At 44.3% G+C, this 21,219-nt stretch overlaps 1 protein-coding gene across 2 annotated transcripts in view; it reads right to left on the bottom strand.

Moving 5' to 3' along the window:
- The window catches only part of lama5 (laminin, alpha 5), a 322,226-nt gene that overhangs the window by 146,444 nt on the left and 154,563 nt on the right, over positions 1-21,219 (bottom strand). For both annotated transcript variants that reach the window (XM_068048437.1, XM_068048438.1), the window contains exons 7-15: positions 16,682-16,797; positions 12,709-12,827; positions 12,041-12,131; positions 11,806-11,940; positions 9,786-9,845; positions 6,343-6,483; positions 5,460-5,597; positions 3,714-3,848; positions 1,901-2,035 (exon numbers count right to left, since the gene is read on the bottom strand). In XM_068048437.1, the coding sequence (XP_067904538.1) occupies positions 1,901-2,035; positions 3,714-3,848; positions 5,460-5,597; positions 6,343-6,483; positions 9,786-9,845; positions 11,806-11,940; positions 12,041-12,131; positions 12,709-12,827; positions 16,682-16,797 (1,070 nt within the window). The remainder of the gene's footprint in view (positions 1-1,900; positions 2,036-3,713; positions 3,849-5,459; positions 5,598-6,342; positions 6,484-9,785; positions 9,846-11,805; positions 11,941-12,040; positions 12,132-12,708; positions 12,828-16,681; positions 16,798-21,219) is intronic.

The raw sequence follows: 21,219 nt of genomic DNA, 5'->3' as shown, positions 1-21,219 counted from the left end.
TGCAATAAGAGGACATTGTACTGAGATTGTGTAAGTACTAATATAGTTTAAATTGTTATAAATAAACCAGTTGATGATTTAATACAAATGTGATATCTGCATTGCTCTGAGATAAATCAGATGTACAAAACATATCCAGCAATCCGGCGTAAACATAACATTCTCCACTCATCCAACTCTGATCTGCTGTGTGTTATCCAACCTGCCACCCTCCTCCCTCCTTCTTCCCCATCCACAACCTTTCTTCCCCACTGAAAACACAGTCTTCAGCCATGGCCTGATACACTTGATTCCTCTATTTATTGTGTTACCTCTCTTCCCCCTTCTCAAAACTTAGCACTTTAACTCTAACTCAGTCACCTCCCCTAACACCATTCTGCTTGTAAAATGCATGTGCCGTTTCATTATTTGAAAGGTGCTGTACGAATGTAGATTTGTGCTGTTGCTGTGAGCTGGGGAATATTGAAAGGGCATTGCCTCTATTACAGAATTTTTTGGTATGATCTTCCAACTTTGCTTATAAAGTATAATCATCTCTCTAACAAGAGAGAATATAACCATCTCCCCTTGACATTCAATGGCATTACCATTGCTGAATCCTCCACCATTAACATCCTGTGGGTCACCATTGACCAGAAACCTAATTGGACCAGCCACATAAATTCTCTGGCTACAAGAACAGGTCAGAGGCTGGGAATTCTGCAGTTAGTAACTCACCTCCTGATTCTCCAAAGCCTGTCCACCATCTACAAGCCACAAATCAGGAGTGTGACTGAATACTCTCCACTTGACTGGATTAGTGTGGCTCTAACAACACTCAAGAAGCTTGACACTATCCAGTACAAATTGCTTGCTCGGTATCCCATCCACCACCTTGAACATTCACTCCCTTCACCCCTGATGCACAGTGGCAGCAATGTGTACCATCTAAAAGATGCACTGCAGCAACTCGCCAAGGCACCTTCAACAGCACCTTTCAAACACATGACATCTACCACCTAGAAGAGCAAGTTTAGCAGATTCGTGGGAACACCATCACTTCCAGGTTTCCCTCCAAATCATACACCATCCTGATTTGGAACTATATCACCAGTCCTTCACTGTTGCTGAGTCAATTGGAGGGCCGGCAGCTCTGCAGTACCGGCAGTGCTACCAGAAGTGTTGGCCACTGCCAGTACTGCAGGAGTCCTGCAGTGCCGAAGATGGAGGAGACCCCGTGATGCAGGTAAGTGGAATCAGGATTGCTGGGGTCAGTCAGGCAAGCCCCGACAAGGGGTTGGGGGGCGGTTGGTTGGTGAAAATGGGTGGGGGAGGCAGTCATTGCCACTGGGGGCTTTCCGGGGGGCCATAGATTGCCCCCAGAGGAGGGACCCTCCCCACCCCCACCAAGCCCACTATCAGGCTGCTAGGTCTCCAAGTGGCAGCATGCCCCTCCGACTTTAATGAAATCGGAGCAGAGGCAGAAGGCTGCCCTTAAGTGGCCATTAATTGGCCAGACAAAATGGCAGAGGGCCAGGACAACAACGGGCACGCTACCCATTGCCATTTTGTGAAACACACCCCCTCTGTTCCCGTCTCTAAGGGCGGGATAAAACCCTACCACATATTTAGAACAGTGGCAGCTTGAAAGTTAAAGAGATCTTGGTATTGTGGGGACAGGTAAAGGAAAGATTTGCATCTCTTTTCCAAAAAAGAACATGTAACAAGGGTTGCCACATGGAAATTCTACATGTTTCAGTCATCACTGTTAGCAGGCTTTCCACACTCTACTAACCAGACCTAAAGCACCATGATGGGTTTTACATTCTGATACAGAGCTTTGGAAGTTCTGCCTGTGAGCTGACAAGTCTAGTTCACCTAGTATGGGCAGGATGCTGAACAATATAAATAAGTTCCTCACATGTGCAGCTGGGGTATCCGTAGAAACCTGGTGCACACTGGTTGCACGTGGGACCCGAGTAGCTGGGATGACACTGGCACTGGCCTGTAGACCCACAGAGATTGTCCACCGATCCACGGTCATCACAGGAACAAGCTAGTGAAAGGAAGGCAAATCAGTCTGAAGTTACTCGAGCCAGCAAAAAGATGCAATATGGAAAAAGACATTAAGCGGCATAACGTAGAAGGGGTGTACCAGTGCCTCCAGGGAGAGGGGCGGTTGTGGTTTGGTGTTTGGGTAGATGATCCTGTACTGGTACATGGTCGGTGGAGTGGACTGCTCCCCTGGTGCCTATCAGTCTTCTTCCACCATACTCCCAGTGCATGGGAGCCTGCTCTGCTTTGCCAGATTTTTCATGCTTTTCCCCACCTTGCTATTCTGCTTTAACCATTCCCACATCCTCTCACGTATATGTGTCTTGCATTTTTATCACTTCTGTCATTTAATCATCTCCTGCCCTCCACCTAAGTTTGAATTCTTAAAAATCTGAGACCACTCCCCAACCTAGCATGAACACGCCTACTTCCTGTTTAACCAGGATGGGTTGGGAGTCGGGCTCTCAACCTGTTCTCAGGATGCAGGTCAATAATGCTATCCTTTATATATCTAGCAAAATAGAATACAAGGCGCTTAGAGGTCATGCTATTGAAAGCCTGGTTAGACCACACTTGGAGTACTATGAGCAGTCCTGGGCACCTCACCTTAAAAAGGTGATATTGGCCCGGAGGGAGTGCAGTGTAGATTTACCAGAATAACACCTGGACTCCAAGGGGTAAGCTACATGGAAAGATTAAAACAAACTTGTTGCATTCTGTGGAATTTAGAAGGTTAAGGAGTGATTTGATCGAAGGGGAACAGACAGGCTAGATTGGGAAAAACTACTGCTGCTAGTTGGGGCATATTCAAAAAATTAGAGCTAGACCTTTCAGGAGTAAAATTAGGAAACACTTCTTCACACAAAGGGTGGTAGAAGATTGAGCCTCTCCGTTGCAAACGGCAATTTATGCTAGATCAATTGTTAATTTTAAAACTGAGATTGATAGATTTTTGTTAACCAAAGGTATTAAGGGATATAGGGCAAAGGCGGGTATATGGAGTGAGGTCACAGACCAGCCATGATCTCATTGAACAGGCATGAGGGATTAAATGGCCTACTCCTGTTCCTATATTCCTAATTTAAATATGTTAATGAGGCTGTGTCCAGGGTATCTCAGGGCTCAGGGAACCCGGCAGCTAAAGGGAGGTGAGAAATGCCACATCCAGCAGGTGAGTGCCTTTTCTATCACTGTTTGTGGGCCGAGGAGCAAGACTGCTCCCCCCAGCCCCCATGTTAACCTGCTGCGACCAGCCTCCTCTCCACGATCCACCCCTGTCACCGTGATCCACTGCTCCTTGTGCTGACACCCCACCATTTTCCAGTCCGATCCCCGATTTCATCCCCTGCCTTGCCCCTAGATCTCTCCCACTCTCCCCCTTCTGTGCTCCTGGCTACAGCCCGGCACTGCAGGCCTTGCCGCTCAACCGCCAGTCAGCCAACCTCTCAATATGGCTGCCGTTCGGGAATTGGAGAAATACTAATCAAAAGATACCCTGCTGTTAAATTCATGAGGGCCTCCACTTTCCCCTTACTTCCGGGTTTCCAGGCCACTACAAGGCCACCTCCACCACCCACCTCCCCACCCTCATTTTCCTCTCCGCCTCCCCATGAATATTGGGGCCACTGTTTTGGTCAATGTAATCCTTTGCCAAGATCATCTACATGAAGAATCCTAACCATGGCAACGTGGGTAGGAATGGAAGCCAACAGCACATTGGTCACAGCGAGCTCCATCGAATTCCGGCTTGCACAGACAACGCCCAGAGTGATCGCAAACCTCAGGCAAGCTGCCAGCAATGCTGCAGCTACACACTGCAAAAAAATAGAGGGGAGAAAAAGACATGTTACACTTTGAAAATGCTTTCTTGGGATCTCTATCTGTTTTATCCACTTCCTAGCGAGTATTGGGAATTAAGTAGAGCTGGGATTGTAGTTCATATTTCTCAGCAGTCAGTTTAGGCCCACAGCTTTCTTCAGAAGTAACTTTAAACTGAGCTGATGCATCTGAGCATTCTGACTAATTAAGTGTTAATAAGGTAAGAAAACAGATTTCAAAAGAAGGAAAGAGTTGCATTTTATATAACAATTTACTTCTACATGTCTCGGGTAAGCCTGAAAGTACTTCACATGCAATGAATTACTTTGAAGTGCAGTGACTGTTGTTATGAAAGCAAACAAAACAGACAGAACGCTAAAGTTCTAAAATACTACAGGTACACAGAAGGAATGGAGAGGTTGAACAACGTATCAGGGATCTGACATGGTTTGCTAAATCATCTGCCAGTACCATTAAAGAGAACAAAAAATAAACCTACTGCATTTAATGGCAAGTATGAATTCAGCAATTTTGATTCTGGCAATCTTCTGGTGTTGGTGGCAGAGTAAACCGCCAAAAGATAGTTTGAGGTTTACCAGAGTTCCTGCTTTCAGCGATGCTCAACAACATTACCTCTACCCAATGAGCAGAGCTCCCTTCAGAGTATTGGTTTTGTATTGCGATTGATAACACTAGGTAAGCTCATTTGAATAATTATCAGGCTGTTTAGGTGCTGAAATGCCAGAAAGTGTCAGAACTAAAACTTCAGGCACCAGCAACCAGTGAAGGCTTCCGTACCAAAAGGATGGTGACAGTGGTGGTGGTGGGGAGGGGGGTGGTGAAGGCTACAGGATGGAGGGGTGGGGGGGGGCGTGGGGTTGGAGAAGCAGAGCTGGTGTTTGGGGCGGAGGGATAGTGGGCAGAGTTGTTGAGTCTTTTGTTTTTTTTTACAGAGAGAGCTACCCTTTGGTCATTGAATGGCTAAAATACAACTCACATTCTCCAGCTGCATTATGAAGTGGTCCCCAATTGGATTCATGTTGGGGGGAGCCTAATAGACCTTGTGCAGAGTGTGCTGGATGCTTTAGGTGGGTTTCAGTCATCGGACAATTGCGTCAGTTTCTGGCACCTACTACTGGACTATAGCCCTATAGTGATCATGTTCAAATTGAACGCTATGACTGTCAATTGCACTTCAAAAATAATTAATTGGCTGTGACGCACTTTGGGACCACTTGAGAACATCAAAGGATTTAGGTTTTTTTGCAATCAGTAAAACTTCATTTATAGCTAGTTAATTGTAAATATTATCTCTAATTTGTAAAAATGAAAATCACTCAAATATTCATTCTTTTCTGAAAATATTTGGCAAGTGCTCGGTACAATTTTCCACTAGGCGCTCTGAACATGTTGAAAATGGTAATTTTCTTGTAGATTCTTTTGCTGATGGTCATGTATATTTTTAGCTTTGTTTATGGTCAGTATTCCAAACAACTGTTTATGTTAATATTCAGCATTTGAATGATGGCAGGCTTATTCTGATGCATTTCCTGTATTCTTCTATCTATACAGAATACTACAAGTTGGAAACCCAAGCACTAACTCACGTTGGCAGAGCGGATAGTTAAAGTAGCCTGGGGCACACTGGTCGCAGTAGAAACCTTCAAATCCCTGTCGACAAAAGCATTGTCCCGTCTCTTCATTGCAGCTCCCGTCAGCAACGCCTGGGCCCAAACAGCGACATGCTACAATCATAAAACAAAGATATTTACAGCGAGCATGGGATAATTTAACTGTCATAAAACAAAGAAGCCTAAAAACCCTAATTGTAATGGCTTGAAAATGTTGGGCCCCCACCAAGGTACCATCAAGGCAACTAGCCAGTGCATTTCATGGGAGTGGAGTGTCCTATCTCCAGACCTGTTAGAATGGGTCATGATTTAAAATTCTCATCTTTGTTTTCAAATACCTCCATGGTCTCACCCCTCCCTATCTATGTAACCTCCATCAGCTCTACAAGCCTCAGAGACCTCTATGCTCCTCCAATTCTGACCTCTCGTACATTCCTGATTTTCATCAGTCTACCACTGATGGCCATACCTTCAGCTGCCTAAACTTTAAACTTTGGATTTCCCAACCTAAACCTCTTGGCCTCCCTCTCCTCCTTTAAAATGCTCCTTTAAACCTACCACTTTGACCAAGCTTTTGGGCACCTGTCCTAATATTTCTCTTTATGTGGCTTGGTGTCAAATTTTGTTTGATAACATTCCTGAGAAGCCCTTGGGATGTTTTGCTACATTAAAGGTACTATATAAATGCAAGATGTTGTTGTAACTTTGAGAGGAAGACAAAGCCACTTTGTTTTGTTTATTGGCATGGGATGCCCCCCCTCCATTACTTCCCATTTTGGATCTAATTCCCCAAAATCCCAGGCACAGATGAGAGCACAACATAAGATGGAACTCTCCTTTGAGTGCAGGGGTAACTTACACTGGCAGTTTGTTCCGAAGTGCCGAGGCATGCACTGATTACAGAAGCGGCCTGTAAAGTTTGGTTTGCAGTTGCAGCGTCCAGTGTGCAGGTCTGGCTGGCAGTCATTGTTCTGGGTTCCCGCTGCACTGCAGTCACAGTCTAAGGTAAAGAGAAACATAGCAATATGGCCACGTATACAAGTGGACAGAATCAGAACATCCAAAGTTCCCCATCTCACAGCTCTTTACAGAATCATTGTGCAGTCCTGTTCAGTGGCTAATTTTACGCTTAGTGTTACACACTAACATGCACGCGGCCTAATTTTCACCACTATGCCATTACAAACTAAAAGTAATGAGTTATTGCCTTTAAGAAAATCTTTCCTTAAAAGACAATTGGGTCCTCTAGTATCTTAACATACTGCTCAGGATAATACTGACCAAAACCTGCATAGTTACATTGGCCTGAATTTTACGACAGTTGTTGGGAACCCGGTGGCAGGGCAAAAAGCGGGTCCTGTGCCCGTACTTGCCACCAGGGGGACCGCCTCAGCAAATTTACCACAGGTGGCTTCCAAATTGGCTGTCTGCGGGCCCGCCGTTGAGGCCCCCTGTGCTGCTGGCCAATCAGAGGGGCCACAGCCCTGAAGCCTCAGCAGTGTCACCGGGAGAGGTGGTCATTGCTGAGGCATGCAGGAGACCTGGGGAAGGTGGGCCAGGTAAGTCAAAAAAAATTTCAAGGCGCCGATGGTCGATGGGGAAACCCTTCCAGGGAGGACACTGGGACTGCGGGAGCTGCCTTCCTTGCCTGTGGCCCCCTCTTTAGGCCATCGAGCCTGGCCCCCACGCAGCCAGAGGGATGCCACCTCCATTTAGCTGGCGAGCTCCCCATGTGGCGGGGGGGGAGGCGGGGTGGTGAGGAGTTGCCCCATCATTGGTAAAATGCTGGTGGCCCCGTAAAATGGCTCCCATTTCGGCCTTTAATTATGGTAACCGGCTTCCCAACTCCTTGCAGCACGCAGCCATTCCGCATCCAGTCCAGCCGCTGGTAAAATGCCCCAGCAGCAAGAGCCCCTGCCTTCCAGCCTGCTTCCTGGGGACTAGCAAAATTCCGCCCAGAATTCTCCCTGTTACAGCACAGAAACAGGCCATTTGGCCCATCAGATCCAAGCCAGTGCTTATGCTGCACACCAGCTTCTTTCCAACCTTCTTGATTTAACCCCATCAATATATCCTTCTATTCCTCTCTCTCTCTCTACGGGCTGAAATTTATACTTCCGCCGCCAACGAAAACAATGGCGGCCCGCACGTTGTGGAGCTGCCGCAATATTAAGCGTGGCAGCTCATTTAGATAGCTGGGGCGGACCTCCCCACCCCCGAGCACATGGAGGGGGAGGGCTGTCCATCCCTTGCAATGGCCATTTTTAAAGGGCTTCGAGCCCTGCCATTCAATTTAAATATTCATAGATACAATGAGTTTAAAAAATTAAATAAATTTATCTTGCCCCTTTCCCACCCCCCCCCCAATAACCATAGAATTAATTACTTTCCCTCTCCCCTCGCAAAACACTTACCTTATCCACCTGACCTTACCCCCCTCCAAAGTGCATTAACTTTACATTATAACCCTTCCCACCATCCCCGACACCAATGAAATTACTTTGACCCCGCTCCCCGCCCCCGACCCCCGCTCTGGGAAACTTACCTGCTCCCCCCTCCCCACCAGTGTTTCGCTTTGGTTTCCCGGATGGGGATCCGAAGGTACGTGAGTGCGGGCCAGTGGCGCGGAGATTGCATCGGGACAGATGGTGGGAGCGTAAAGGTAATTAATGCATTAATTTAAATTTATTTAAATATTTAAATGGCGCTCCCGTTGCCGAGTGGCTGGGGTGCTGCCATGAGGCCTTGCCACCGCTGACAATATCGGGACGGGCCCTCTTGGCATTGTGGCAGCCCTCTCCTGAAGGCATTTTCTGGCATCCCCCCCCCCCCCACCACCATGACACCTGACATCGGGGGTGGGGGGGTTTGTAAAATTCAGCCTTATGTGATAATCCAACTTCCCCTTAAATGTTTTTCACCTCAACTACTCCTTGTGATAGTGAGTTACACTTTCCAATCTCTCTCTGGGTAAAGCAGTTTCTCTAACTTTCCTTTGGATTTATTAGTGACTACCTTATATTTAAGGCCTCGCCCGCAAGTGGATGCATAATCTCTATGTCTACCCCATCAAATCCTTTAATTATCTTAAGGACCTCTTCCTAGGGTCATCTCCCAGATTTAATTCCCATCCAGAGCAGGGTGACTCAATTTCAGCCAAGGGGACAGTTGGGGTCTTCAAATGATCTCAGCACTCCTGGGTTAGGGAGACAAAGTCAGCTCAGGTTCTTGCTCCCGATCGCTGTGCTATAAAGTGCAAGCTTGTGGATACATGTGGGTGAGGACAGGTTTGGACTATGTTGTGATGACCAACAGTACTGAATCATCTACTCAGTGCCAGGCCTACATGAAAAGAATGGTTGCTTGGCTCAGGTATTGCCAAAACCTGTGAAGGGTCAGAAGAGGAGAGAGGAGAAGATCGAGGAAAAAAGTCCACTGATTTGCAGCTTGCATGGGAAAATGGCTCGAATTATGAAATGCTATTCCAAAACTGGTAAAGATCTTGGAAAATCCTACAATTCCAAGGAATGAAAGCCCAATTTGACTTATTCAGTTACTATAATCCAAATGTGGTCATCTATTTCACCATGCATTTCTAATTACAAATGGGTAGAATTGTGAAATATGGTGCCCAAAAACATCAGTAAAATTTCCAAGCTTCCACCAAATAAAAGAACATGACTTACTGAGTAACTGTAAACCACTGGGCACTGCTGATCTACTTCTTTATCAGCTTCTGACCAGCAAATAAATTGTCATAGAAAAAACAAGAATTGCAATTGACTTTGAGGTTAGGTCGACACTCCCTGCTTAATACAAGCAAATGTCAGTGATTCATCTATTTCTGCTGACTGGGTACAGAGGTAACAGCACTAGGAAATCTTTACTGTTGCATTTAGTGATGTACTGGTGCTAGAACAAAAATCGGAAAGATTTACCTTTTCCTGGTTCTTTCTCCCACTCACACACAGCTCCAGATGACTGTAGAGCAGTAATAACATTCCCATTCTCTTTCCTAAAATCCACACTGTACACACTCACACACACACACACGCACGCACGCACGCAGTACTGAGGCATGCTTAAAGCATCGAGAACTTAATTCACTTCTGTCGCTCTTGCAGCTGCCCAAGAAACATTTCAGTTTGGGGTTCAGCGAACATCCTCACTATTCCAACTTTGTAACTTTTCCAGTCGTTGTCTTATCACCATTGTCTGAAACACAGTTAAAGCTGCAATACTATATGGAAATCGAAAAAAAGCACAGAAGACATTTTACACCTTTAAAGTCCAGTGACTTACTTATTATTTTCCCTACATGAATCAGAGCTCCTGTGGATTGTGTGGGATCTACTGGCAAAGCTGTTGAACAAATACACAAGGTGAATGGAAGGCTTAATAATTTAATAAATATACAGTTATCTTCTGATCAAAATAAGGCCAAAAACATCTGTTTAAATTAAATTGCAGGACAAAAGCCCAGTTTCTGACAAACCTTTTATTTTAAACTTATTTAAAACATTTTTCCTTAACAAAAGACCCATTTTCAGCTTGGCGTTTGGTTTATAACCAGAGATCTAAAGTCTATCCTCAGGGTGAATTGGATATAAAAAAAATTACAGTAAACAAAAGAGCACTCTCTTTTTGTGCTCCTTCTAAAACTTGGTTATAAATTGTCATTTGCTGAGACTCCAGGTTCTTGGTTGGGACAGATACATGGTGTACAGAAAGAAAAGTAATTGACAGCTATTTTTGTTTTAAACCAGATTGAGTATGCATAAAGATTTGCTTTTATATAGCACCTTTCACAACTTCAGGATGTCCCAAAGTGCTTTACAGCCAATGAAGTACTTTTAAAGTCTAGTCACTGGTGTTATGTAGGAAACATGGCAACCAATTTGCACAAAGCAAGCTCCGACAAACACTAATAATGATCAGATAAAGTCTTTTTAAAGTAATGTTGATTAAGGGATAAATATTGGCCAAGACACCAGGAATAACTCCCTGTTCTTCTTTAAAATAGGGCCATGGCGTCTTTTATGTCCACTGGATAGGAATGATGGGGCCTCGGTTTAACGTCTCATTTGAAAGATGGCATCGCCTCCAATACAGCACTCCCTCAGTACTGCACTGGAGTGTTCAGCCTGGATTTCGGTGCTCAAGTCTCTGGAGTGGGAAACCACAACCTTCTGACCTCAAAGTACTACCAACAGAGCCAGAGCTGACATTAGAAATAAGATGCTTCTGGTGTTATCTATTTGTGCAAGGTAGACCACTTGGTTACACTGTTAATGCATCAGTCCAACACACTGTGAAAACCACTCTTACATTCCTATAGTAGAGATATATTTGTGCCACTTTTATGTCAGGGAACAGTTTCCATTGGAAATGCTTCATTAGGCTGTGTGGGTTCCCACTAGTACCAAACCTACTAAATTTATACTGACAGCCTGATAACAAAATGGAATAAACTCAAAATCTGCATAGATTCTTTTCAGTTGAAGCCCTTGCTCCAGAGGGGGTTTCCCACTAACAGGTGTCAGCCTTTGCTCACTGGTAGCATTCTCACCTCCGAGTCAGAAGGTTATATGTTTGAGCCTCATTCTAGACACCAACACTTCTGTGCAGTCCTAAGGGACTGCTGTACTGTCAGAGGTGCCATCTTCTGGATAAGGCATTAAACCAACCGACCGCCCCCCCACCCCCACACATCTGCACCTTCAGATTTATGTATAAGATCGTATGAAATGCAGAGGAGTTGCCCTGGTCTCCTAATCAGCATCTTTTCCTCAACTAAAACTATGAAGACCAGATTACTAGGTCATGATCTTATGGCTGTTTGTGGGATCTTGCTGTGTGCAATTTGGCTGCTGCTGTTCCATAAATTGCACTCGTGACTACACTTCAAAAGTACCTCATTGGCTGTGAAAGGCTTTGGGACATCTTGAAGTGGTAAAAGGTGCTCAATAAATGCAAGTTCTTGCTTTTTACCAGCAGACACCCTGTATTGTAAAGGTGCTCCTGAGGCCACTTAAACCAGGAAAAAAGAGAGTCGGAGTCAGAAGTCCAAACTGAGCAGGGCCGAACCAAACGGAGTACTAATCACTGTAGAGGGCACTAAGGACTCTTTAGATACATCTGCATCATGAGCCAGTGTGGTTTAACCTGGTGTGAATCCTGAAACTGCTGCAGTGAACCCTCCGGGCACCACACTCATTCATATAGCTCTTAAAACACTGACTTCAACAGAAAACATTTTGATTACATTATGCAAATCTCAACAGTTAATTAAAAGAACAAGCCCTGTATTTGTAATACTTACGGTAACAATTGGGGAAGTCGTGGTATCTGTCGGCACAATGGTCACAGTTCTCACCAGCGTAATTGTACTTACAGTAACAACGGCCCGTGTTATCCTCACAGGCATCTTCTGTGAACTCGGAATTGCAATTACAAGCTGGAACAACATGATACACATCAGTTCAAGTGCTGCATCCCACTATCCTAGCCCACCCCCAGACATATTATGAATAAATTATATAATTAATAAAACTTACGAAGGCAAGCGTCCACAGAATCGGCTGGCACATTGAGTGCCCGATAATATCCATGCACACAACGCTCGCAGTTGACCCCAGCAGTTTTGTGCTTGGAGATAAAACAAGAAATAATTTACAATTAAAATTTTATTGTTGTGTGCATTTCACTCCAAACTCAATCCAGCGGAATGTTGGAGAAAATGACTGTCAATGGGCAAGGCTTTTTGGGGCTTTTCTTCTCAATTTTTCTGCCCATCATGGAGGTTGCTAATTCCTGCTCAGAGTTTAGTCCTTCTCATACCTTATGCAAGATAGTGAGGTGAGCAGCAAGCATTGGCCAGCTATCTCTCAACTGATCTTGAACTTTGAGATTAGTGCTTTACTATCAAATTTCCAGCCCGGTAACTTTTCCTGGGACACACAGGGATGTCCCATTGCTACGGCATTGCACTGGGGTGCCCCAACCAAGTGAATAGCGGACCACTTTGAACTTTGTGTTTATTTGAAGTTAGTTTGTCAAAAGCATGCAGTGAATGATTGTTTTTATACAAACTCATCTTAACAAAATATTAAATGACTTGAACTATCTGTGGTTAGAAGCTAATCTGCAAACTTTCACACAGATGCCTCATTTGTAAAAACAGAATCAATCACAAGTACAATCTGTATAAAATGCAGGTACTTACCTGACAATTAATACAGACACCACCTCCTTCATAATGGCCATGTCGATTCAAGCTTTCTTTACGTTCATCAATCGCAGGGTCATAAACACATTCAATGGTATGGCCATTGCAATTGCAAGCTATGGAATGAATATTAAACAATGAGTGATGCATTAACTTAGGCTGCATCTGATAAGGTTGTTACGACCAGGTAAGAAAGGTGTCTAGGGGTCTTTTGCGTCTTCACCTGATCTTATTGTAACAGCATTTTATTTTTAAACACACTGTGTTTTGAGCTCCCCCTTTGTGAATTCTTGTTCACTGCTTTCCAATTATAAAGCATAGAAATGAGCATAAACAGGCTTTCTTCGGAGAAAAGTGAAATTTATTAAACCTTAAACTTTAATACGATTAACACCTACGGATATATGACGCGCCCATGCTAGCATGCACACGCGATACACACATGCAGATAGGGACAGAAAAGAGGAGAGGAAAATATAAGGTGAAAGGTTTGAGGCCGTCTCTGAAGGAAGTTTCTGGTTACTGTTTCTTTGGTTCCAGCTTGCTGTAGAGTCTTTGATTGTAGGCAGCTCTTACTTTTCATTGGGGCCCAGTATTCTTCTTAAACCTTGTTCAACATAGGAGATTTTTCTCTCTTTGAGATTTTCGTATCTTCAATGATTTCCGAAGCTGGTGTGAGTGAGATGAGAGCAGACAGGAGAGAGATGTTCTAAACCAGGAGGCAGGAGCTTTCTGATTTCAAACACTGTTTTCTCCACTTTAAAACTCTCAGTTCAAACCTCTGCAACAGCCAGTTAGTCATGTGACTAAAACTGGTCTGATCACTTCTTCTGTGCATTGGGGAAGCAACGACTGGGTCCCCATTGTTCCAACACTGTCTGTTACTATGCAAATGTCTTTCCAGTCAGGGGCTTGCAATTTTAAGTTTGAATGTTCATGTGGCGAAATAATGTGTGCCTCAGTCTTGGCAGGTGGGCGGTTTGCCTGACAAGGTGTATTGCACAACTGCATGACTCTCAGTTATAAAAAGGATCTTACTCATTGAATACAATGACAAACCTTTTCTGGAATCTTCTGTTAATGCAAATTTTTTTTTTATTTGTTCATGGGATGTGGCATCACTAGTAAGGTCAGCATTTATTGTCCATCCTTAATTGCCCTTGAGAAGGTGGCACTGAGCCAGCTTCTTGAACCGCTACAGTCCATGTGTTGTGGGTACAATCGGAGTGCTATTAGGGAGGGAGTTTGCTAAATACATGATGATTTTGCTTTGTAAAGGTTATACTAAGTGAGATCTACAATGTTAAGAGATTCAATCTGCAACATTCAGAGAGAGCAAACGCATTGAGACTTGTGCCTACTTGAAAAGCTATACTTTGTCTTGTAAAACCTTAGCCCACTCGCTCTTTTGGAGTTTAACTTGTCAACTTAATGGCCAGAATTTAACTCCTGTTTACTGCCACTTAAACCACTACAAGTTACAATGCAAAGAAACAGGGGAGGATGGTACCTAGCTCCAAACTTAAACTTCAGGAAAACTGATTCATATCTAATTGAACTCTGACAACTTAAAACAAAAATTACAATTGTGGGGCCAATCATCCTCTCCAGGCTCTGACTGGGAGGACTGTGAACACAGTGCATCAGAAATGGCTCCTCATGGAACATGATTATGAAGACCAAAATTCCTGAAGACCTAATTTAAATCTGAAGAACACACAATAGACACTATTGAGTACAGGCCATATAGGAAAGAGGAAATCTGGGCACATCCTGGGCCTTAAGTGCACCAATGCCATTAAAGGGACAGAGGTTGTTGAAGTCCCATGGGAGAGCCAGAATATTTCTTTTCATTAAAAGTAATAGGGCAGAATTATCACCTGGACACCATCTTATGAAAAATTCTAAGTTTCTAAATGAATGCACACGTGTCAAAGTTGTAACTTGCATATTAGCGGTTGTTTTGTTTACTTAAAGGCTCCGTCACTGTGAATGAGTGCATCCTGGTGTGCCACAGCTGGCATGGCAGCAACACCCCAAGCATCTGGATGTCTCTATATCAGTCTCCCTGAGGAACCTGGCAAGAGGGTGGGACCTTCCTGGCACGCAGCAGGTGGTGGATCAGGGATGTGTGCGGTGGAGGAATAGCAGGAAAGGAGCTGTGATGCTTCACTTTTTATTGTAGTTAGCATGGTACAATTTCACAGTCAAGAGGCCAAAAACAAAAACCCTTCTTGCTACAACCAGCCTGGGCTTTAAGACAGCACCCAAAAGACAGGTTTTCTGGATGTGGTAAGCCCCTGAACTGCAGCTGGTGCTGATAGAGGAGGCTGGAGCCAAAACTTGCATGTCCTGACTTTACACTGGTTGCACCCTCTTCAAAAGCTGTCAAGTATCAACACCAATAAAGCTGTAGAGGAAGCTCGTGCACAGTGTTATTCAAGAGCAAAAGATGTTAGTGCCCAATATTCCCCTGCATTGCACTTGTTAGTTTGGGGGTTACTTGGGAGTTGTCCAGCACAGTGCGGGGTTTTCACAGGTTACTGAAGAAAATGACACACATCTCATTTACCATCTCTCTCTCCATTCTGAAGTTAAAGAATACTTTCACCATAAGCAGAATTAGATCACACTGGGTATGACACATTGGTTGGCAAAATATTGCGCTGATGCATAACCTCATGGACTCACAGATCATTAAATAAAAAGCACAAAGGGAAACAAATGCACTGGATTTTAAAAGGCTTCATTTCTGCATGCAATGTACCAATTTTAATATTTTATTTGTTACTTTAGTTAAAATCAGCTAATGAGAAAGCACTGATAACCAAACTGCTTAACTAATGATTAATAACTAATCCCTTCACTACCAATACCCACTTGCTTTGCAGGTTAATGTTCACGTGGTTTAGTTATTGGAATACCAGCTGACTTTACAGGTAAGTTAATGAATCTCAACAAAGAAACAAGTGAGTGGGCAATTAAAACATGAGGATGTATAAAGAAAATTATTGCATTTACATGGCTGTGTATATCCGCTTCTTTAATTGTACAGAATAAACACAAAGGGCAGAGGTAGGCCTTTATCAGACTCAAAACAGGTAGTTTGAGATTAATGCTTTCAACTGAAAGCGAAGTAGTCAACAAAGCTAAAAAGCTCTGAACTATGAATGACCTCACTAACAATAGTGCCACCTACAAACAGGATAAGGAGGTAAGGCTGCATCTGGTGGGATGTGGTTCAGCGAGGAAAGGGCTAAAGCCACAGACAGCTCAGCAATTACTGATCATATGAACATAAAAAGAGAAGATTTTTTGAAAAAAATTGAAAAGTGAACGAACGTGTATGCATGAAACACATCTGTACATTTGCTGCATCAAGCAGGACGGAGAGTGGGCTCAACTAAACTGGAAGTTAAATCAATCACCTCCCACCCGGTTGGTTAGAATCATAGAATTATTACAAATTGTAGGAGGCCATTCAGCCCATCATGTCCGTCATGCAAGAGCAATTCAGCTAGTCCAACTCCCCCGCCTTTTCCCCATAGCCATGCAAATCTTTTCAGATAATTATCCGATTTCCTTTTGAAAACCACAATTGAATCTGTCGCCACCACACTGGTTGTGTGTTTTATCCCTAGTGGAGACTGGGACAGTACAGGACATCACACCAGTGACAATGAATTAACCCTTCACTTCCACAGAATTAAGCAAGAACACTCCCAACTGGTGAGGTGACAGTCAGCATTTTTAAATGCACTGGGGGGGGGGAACTCATCTCGGGTGGTGGGGCAAAATGGGCGATATGGGATCGGCTACCTGTTATATACGGAGTCTGATAGTCAGTTCTATTGCTGTTAACTGAACTAAGCTCAGGCGTTGAGTATAATGGGCAGCTGATCTGATAACATCCGAGGCAAATTTCCACCTCTAAAGTTTTGGGATACTAAAATTTCATAAAAGTACTTACGTTCACATTCGTTTGCACTGTCAGTTGTAGCTGGTTTCCAAGGTAGCTGATTGTATCCTGGGCAACACTGATCACATGACCCTCCACAAGTGTTGTGTTGACAATCACATTGAAGTCTGGGAAATATGCGATATAAATAATTTACAGTTACTTAGACATCAATAAACTGCTGAGTATCTTTCACTGTTCATGATTAGGTGCTGACGACTAGTCACTGGGCAATACCATGAAATCATAGGGCTGGACTTTACCAAGCCCATATCATCGGGCTCCGAGGTTGGGGGTGGGTGGGTGGGTGCGGTTCCGGCAGAGACCTGCCACAGAGGCTGACGCGGGGAGGGCCCGGCCTGATCCTCCAGGCGGCGGTGAGGCTCCGTGGCGGGCCCCCTGCCACTGGGCAATCGGACCTGGATTTAAATGTTTTAAATTACTGACGTGCATAAATTTAAATCAACTTACCTTGAATGCTCCTAGCCTGCCACGATCTTTGGTGCGGCGGCCGGCACTCCTACGCCACCAATTCCCCGTTCGGGGAAAGCCGGCGTGACACTGCTGGGGAGGGGGGGAGGAGTTAAGATTTTCAGTGCGGGTGGGGGATGGGGTCAAATAAACATAATGGGTGTAGCGGAAGGTGGGAAGGGGTGAACTTTAAACTTTGTGCAGTCTGGTGGGGGGGGGGGGGAAGGTCAGAATTCATAACTAAATGTTGGACTGGCACATTCCAAGGTCCAGGACTCCGTGCTGAGGGACGCACTAAAGCTTGGGGCAGCCGCAGCAAAGGCTCAACGGGGAAAGACCCACAGTGTAAGGTCCCCCCACCAAGCTGAACTGAGGGACTGGATCCATGGGAAACCCCTCGAATTGCATCGGGAAAATTTCTGTCTCCTTTATAATGTAAAAATGTATCTGGCAGGACAAATGTGAAACGGAAGGGTTGTGAGGCAACTCATAATTGTATAGAAGGAAACTGATCACCTTTGCACTGTTTGTATTTTTTGACTTGATGCTGTTTTAAACTGTTTGGGAATGTAATTTTTACAGATTTTTATGAATAAAGTATATTTTGGAAAAAAAAATAGCTAAGTGTTTTGGTGGGGGAGAAGGACAAATAGTTAATGCAATTGTTTTGGGGGGTGGGAAAGGGGCATTAGAAATTTATTGTATAAGTTTTTTGGGGGGGTTACTGCTTTAAAAATTCAAAGGGCTGGCTGCCCTTTAAAAATGGCGTCAGTGCCCACGCATAGGCGGAGGGCTCTTAAAATCCAGCCCATAATATCACACATATTAGAAATAACCCTAAGGGCTTTATATTGAATGAATTTCATTGCACAGTGATTGTTATGTATGTTCATCCACTCTTCTTTGAATAGTGCCATGGGATCTTTAGAGTCCACCTTAACCACTGCAATAGGAAGACAAGGCCTAATTTGCTTAATGATATAGAAAGTAAACTGAAGTAAACGCGACCCTGAGTACTCAAGGGATAAAAAGTAACCACGTCAGATCATGCAATGTAACAAACAGGCTTCTGAACTGTATCAAGTTCCGATGACATTAACCAAAAAAATCTCCGCGGAGAGCTCAGGTTGGGAAGTTTAATCTCCCTATTTCAAGATAATTTTAAATCCTTGGGCCAAGTATAGACTGAAGCAAGAGCTCAGTTGACGTTTCTGTACTTACTGCAGTTACTGCTATCTTCCCCGGGCTTGTCAGTTTCTCCTGGACTTGATAGATTTCAGAGTGTAAGGGGTTGGGTTAATTTCACTCGGGTGCTTTACGTCAGAACTTGTAGCTGTTTCTTTCCCCTCCTTTCCCGCCCACTCTTCTCGCCTCAGATTTCTGTTTGTCCTGAACTCTGTCCACGTGCAGCCCGACCTGACCCAAGCCCAAATTTTCGACCCGGAAGAGAGACCCGACCCGACCCGAACCCGACACGTCGTTGGGTCCCGTCGGGTTTGGGTCGGGTAGCCATGCTCTACTGTCAAGCCAGTTGATAGGTGATGGTGGCAAATTGAGCAACTTCACAGGAACATAAATAGTTGTAATAATTTGCTATGTGGTGGTGTGAAAGCAAAAACAATCAGGATTTGCTGATGAGAAATGTGAGGACCAGAGGGAGGCACTTATCTGGAATGCAGGGCCTTTTCCTACCCTTGAGTTTACTTGTGTTCATTTTTGTGTCAGGAGCATGGTGGCAATCCACTCATTATTGTAATGGTTGGTCGCATTTCTCACAACACTACTTGTGAGGAATTCCTGATATCCACTTAGCAAGGGCTTAAACCCGTACTTGTCAATTGTCTACTGACCCTTTAGTGATGCACAGAGGAGTGGGTGAGGTCGGGAGAGACAAACACTATCTCTTTGGAAATGAACTGGCTCTAAAATGAGGCATCTGGAAAGGCAGAATTGTACCTAAGTCAACTCTCCGTGGCAATATCTGAGCCCAGCAGGTATATAATAGTGCATGATACTACTGATGATTGATCAGCTTGGAAAGCTCGGCCTATCACTGAGGCTGGGATTCATCCAACTCATTTGCAGTTAGGATATTCTTTGTAAGCCCATGTCCTAACTGGTAGAGTGTCATAGAGTGATACAGCACTGAAACAGACCCTTCGGCCCACCAAGACTGTGCCAACCAAAAACACCCATTTATACTAATCCGACATTAATCCCATATTCCCTACCACATCCCCACCATTCTCCTACCACCTACCTACACTAGGGGCAATTTACAATGGCCAATTTACCTAGCAACCTGCAAGTCTTTGGCTGTGGGAGGAAACTGGAGCATCAGGCAGAAACCCACGCGGTCACAGGGAGAACTTGCAAACTCCACATAGGCAGCACCCAGAACCGAACCTGGGTCGCTGGAGCTGTGAGGCTGCGGTGCTAACCACTGCCCCACTGTGCCACCCGGTGGTTCTAACCGCTCAAACAGAAAGCTAACCAAAACTCTGTGCTGGTAAGCTGCATGCCTTTAGCGGCGGGGGTAGGGGTGGGGGGGAGGGGGGTGCTGCCAAGAGGCCTCACCGCCGCTAGTGATGTTGGGCCGGGCCCTGCCGGCATCGAGGTCCGTGGTGGGCCTCATCTAGGGCCATCTTCAGGCCCCCCCCCCCCCTCCCACCACAGATCCCGACATCGAGGGCTCCTTAAAATTCAGTCCAAATAGTCTGCACTCCTGCATTTTTACAGTTGTGGAAGGGCAAAGACAAACTGAAGTCACAAATATGGCACTATATAAAAGCAGTATTTATATGAGAGATGAGCTCCATTTTATTTTCTCATTTATAAACTAAGGGGAAGAAGCTGTGTGGGCTTTAAAGATTACACTTAAACATCTGTTCACAATCAAAGACTGTCTGTTCAGTGTTTCTTTCCCCAGACACGCTAAATGATTAGGGCTTCATCTTTGTTTTTGAAACAAGTAAAGGTATTACCACTGCACCTTAAAGTCCAATGTAATGGGTGGGGGAGGGGGTGAAGGAAAGAGTAAATTAAAAGGCTCAACTCAACAATCACCTTTAAATGTACAATGAAGCTGACTGTACCTCACATCAAAAGCTAGTATAGTCTGGCTCTATACTGCCGCACCCATGTCAAAAACTGTCCCATAAACATTTGCAGCAAATGGAACCATGGCAGTGTAGAACAACAGAGCATTTCGCATAACAAAGCAGAGGCATGTGATTCCACTTGAAGTCTCAGCTCTGACCATTTCCCTTCCAAACAAAGTTCTGACTTGAAAGTGCATCAAGGACAATAGCAGAAAAGAATCCTTGCAGCATTATCCACGTTAGGTGGTTTAGAAAGAGGATAGCTCCGGTGATGCAATTTCACTTTTACAAAAGATTTACCATCCAGAATTCCAATGTTTTGCCAATACAATAATTTTATTAATGCTCACAGTCAGGTTCAACTTTTTTTTTATACACAGTCCCCACCATGGGCACCATCCACACTGATCATAGACAGCAGCCCATATTGGGCAAATGTCGCTAACCATTTGCTAGTATCATAGGAGCCAATTACAAAAGGCACAACTTTATTTCACGTGTAGCTATGTCATGCACTTTATTAATTACAGATTTAAAAGCTCTGTTGATTTCAACAAAGCCAGGTCTTAATTGTGCTCAATCAACTATTTGCACTTTGAGACAGTTTTACCGTCCACTGCATATCGTGGGCAAATTGCGTTTGCACAAAAGCGCCCGCTGAGTAAGCACAGCTGGCACTAAAATTGGCAGCACATTGATTTCAGGATGACCTGAGTTTAAAAAAAATTCTGAACAGGGCAAACTTACACTTTTGGAATCAAATCTGATGGGTTGAAGTTTAATTAGCTATTGTTGATGGAAATATTTAACTGTTCAGCATGAACCACCGCAGGGTTGATTGAGGAGCTGAATGGCCCACTCCTGTTCCTATGTAAACTGTAGTTGGTTAAAAGTTGCAACTGGAACTTGGATTTTCTTTGCTGTAAACTTTTGCCATTGCTGAGGTTGGTTTGTTCAAGCCAACAATACACAATCCAC

Source organism: Heterodontus francisci, chromosome 16, assembly GCF_036365525.1.
Source record: "Heterodontus francisci isolate sHetFra1 chromosome 16, sHetFra1.hap1, whole genome shotgun sequence".
Classification (NCBI taxonomy): Eukaryota; Metazoa; Chordata; class Chondrichthyes; order Heterodontiformes; family Heterodontidae; genus Heterodontus; species Heterodontus francisci.
This window is presented reverse-complemented; position numbering and strand designations above follow the sequence as displayed.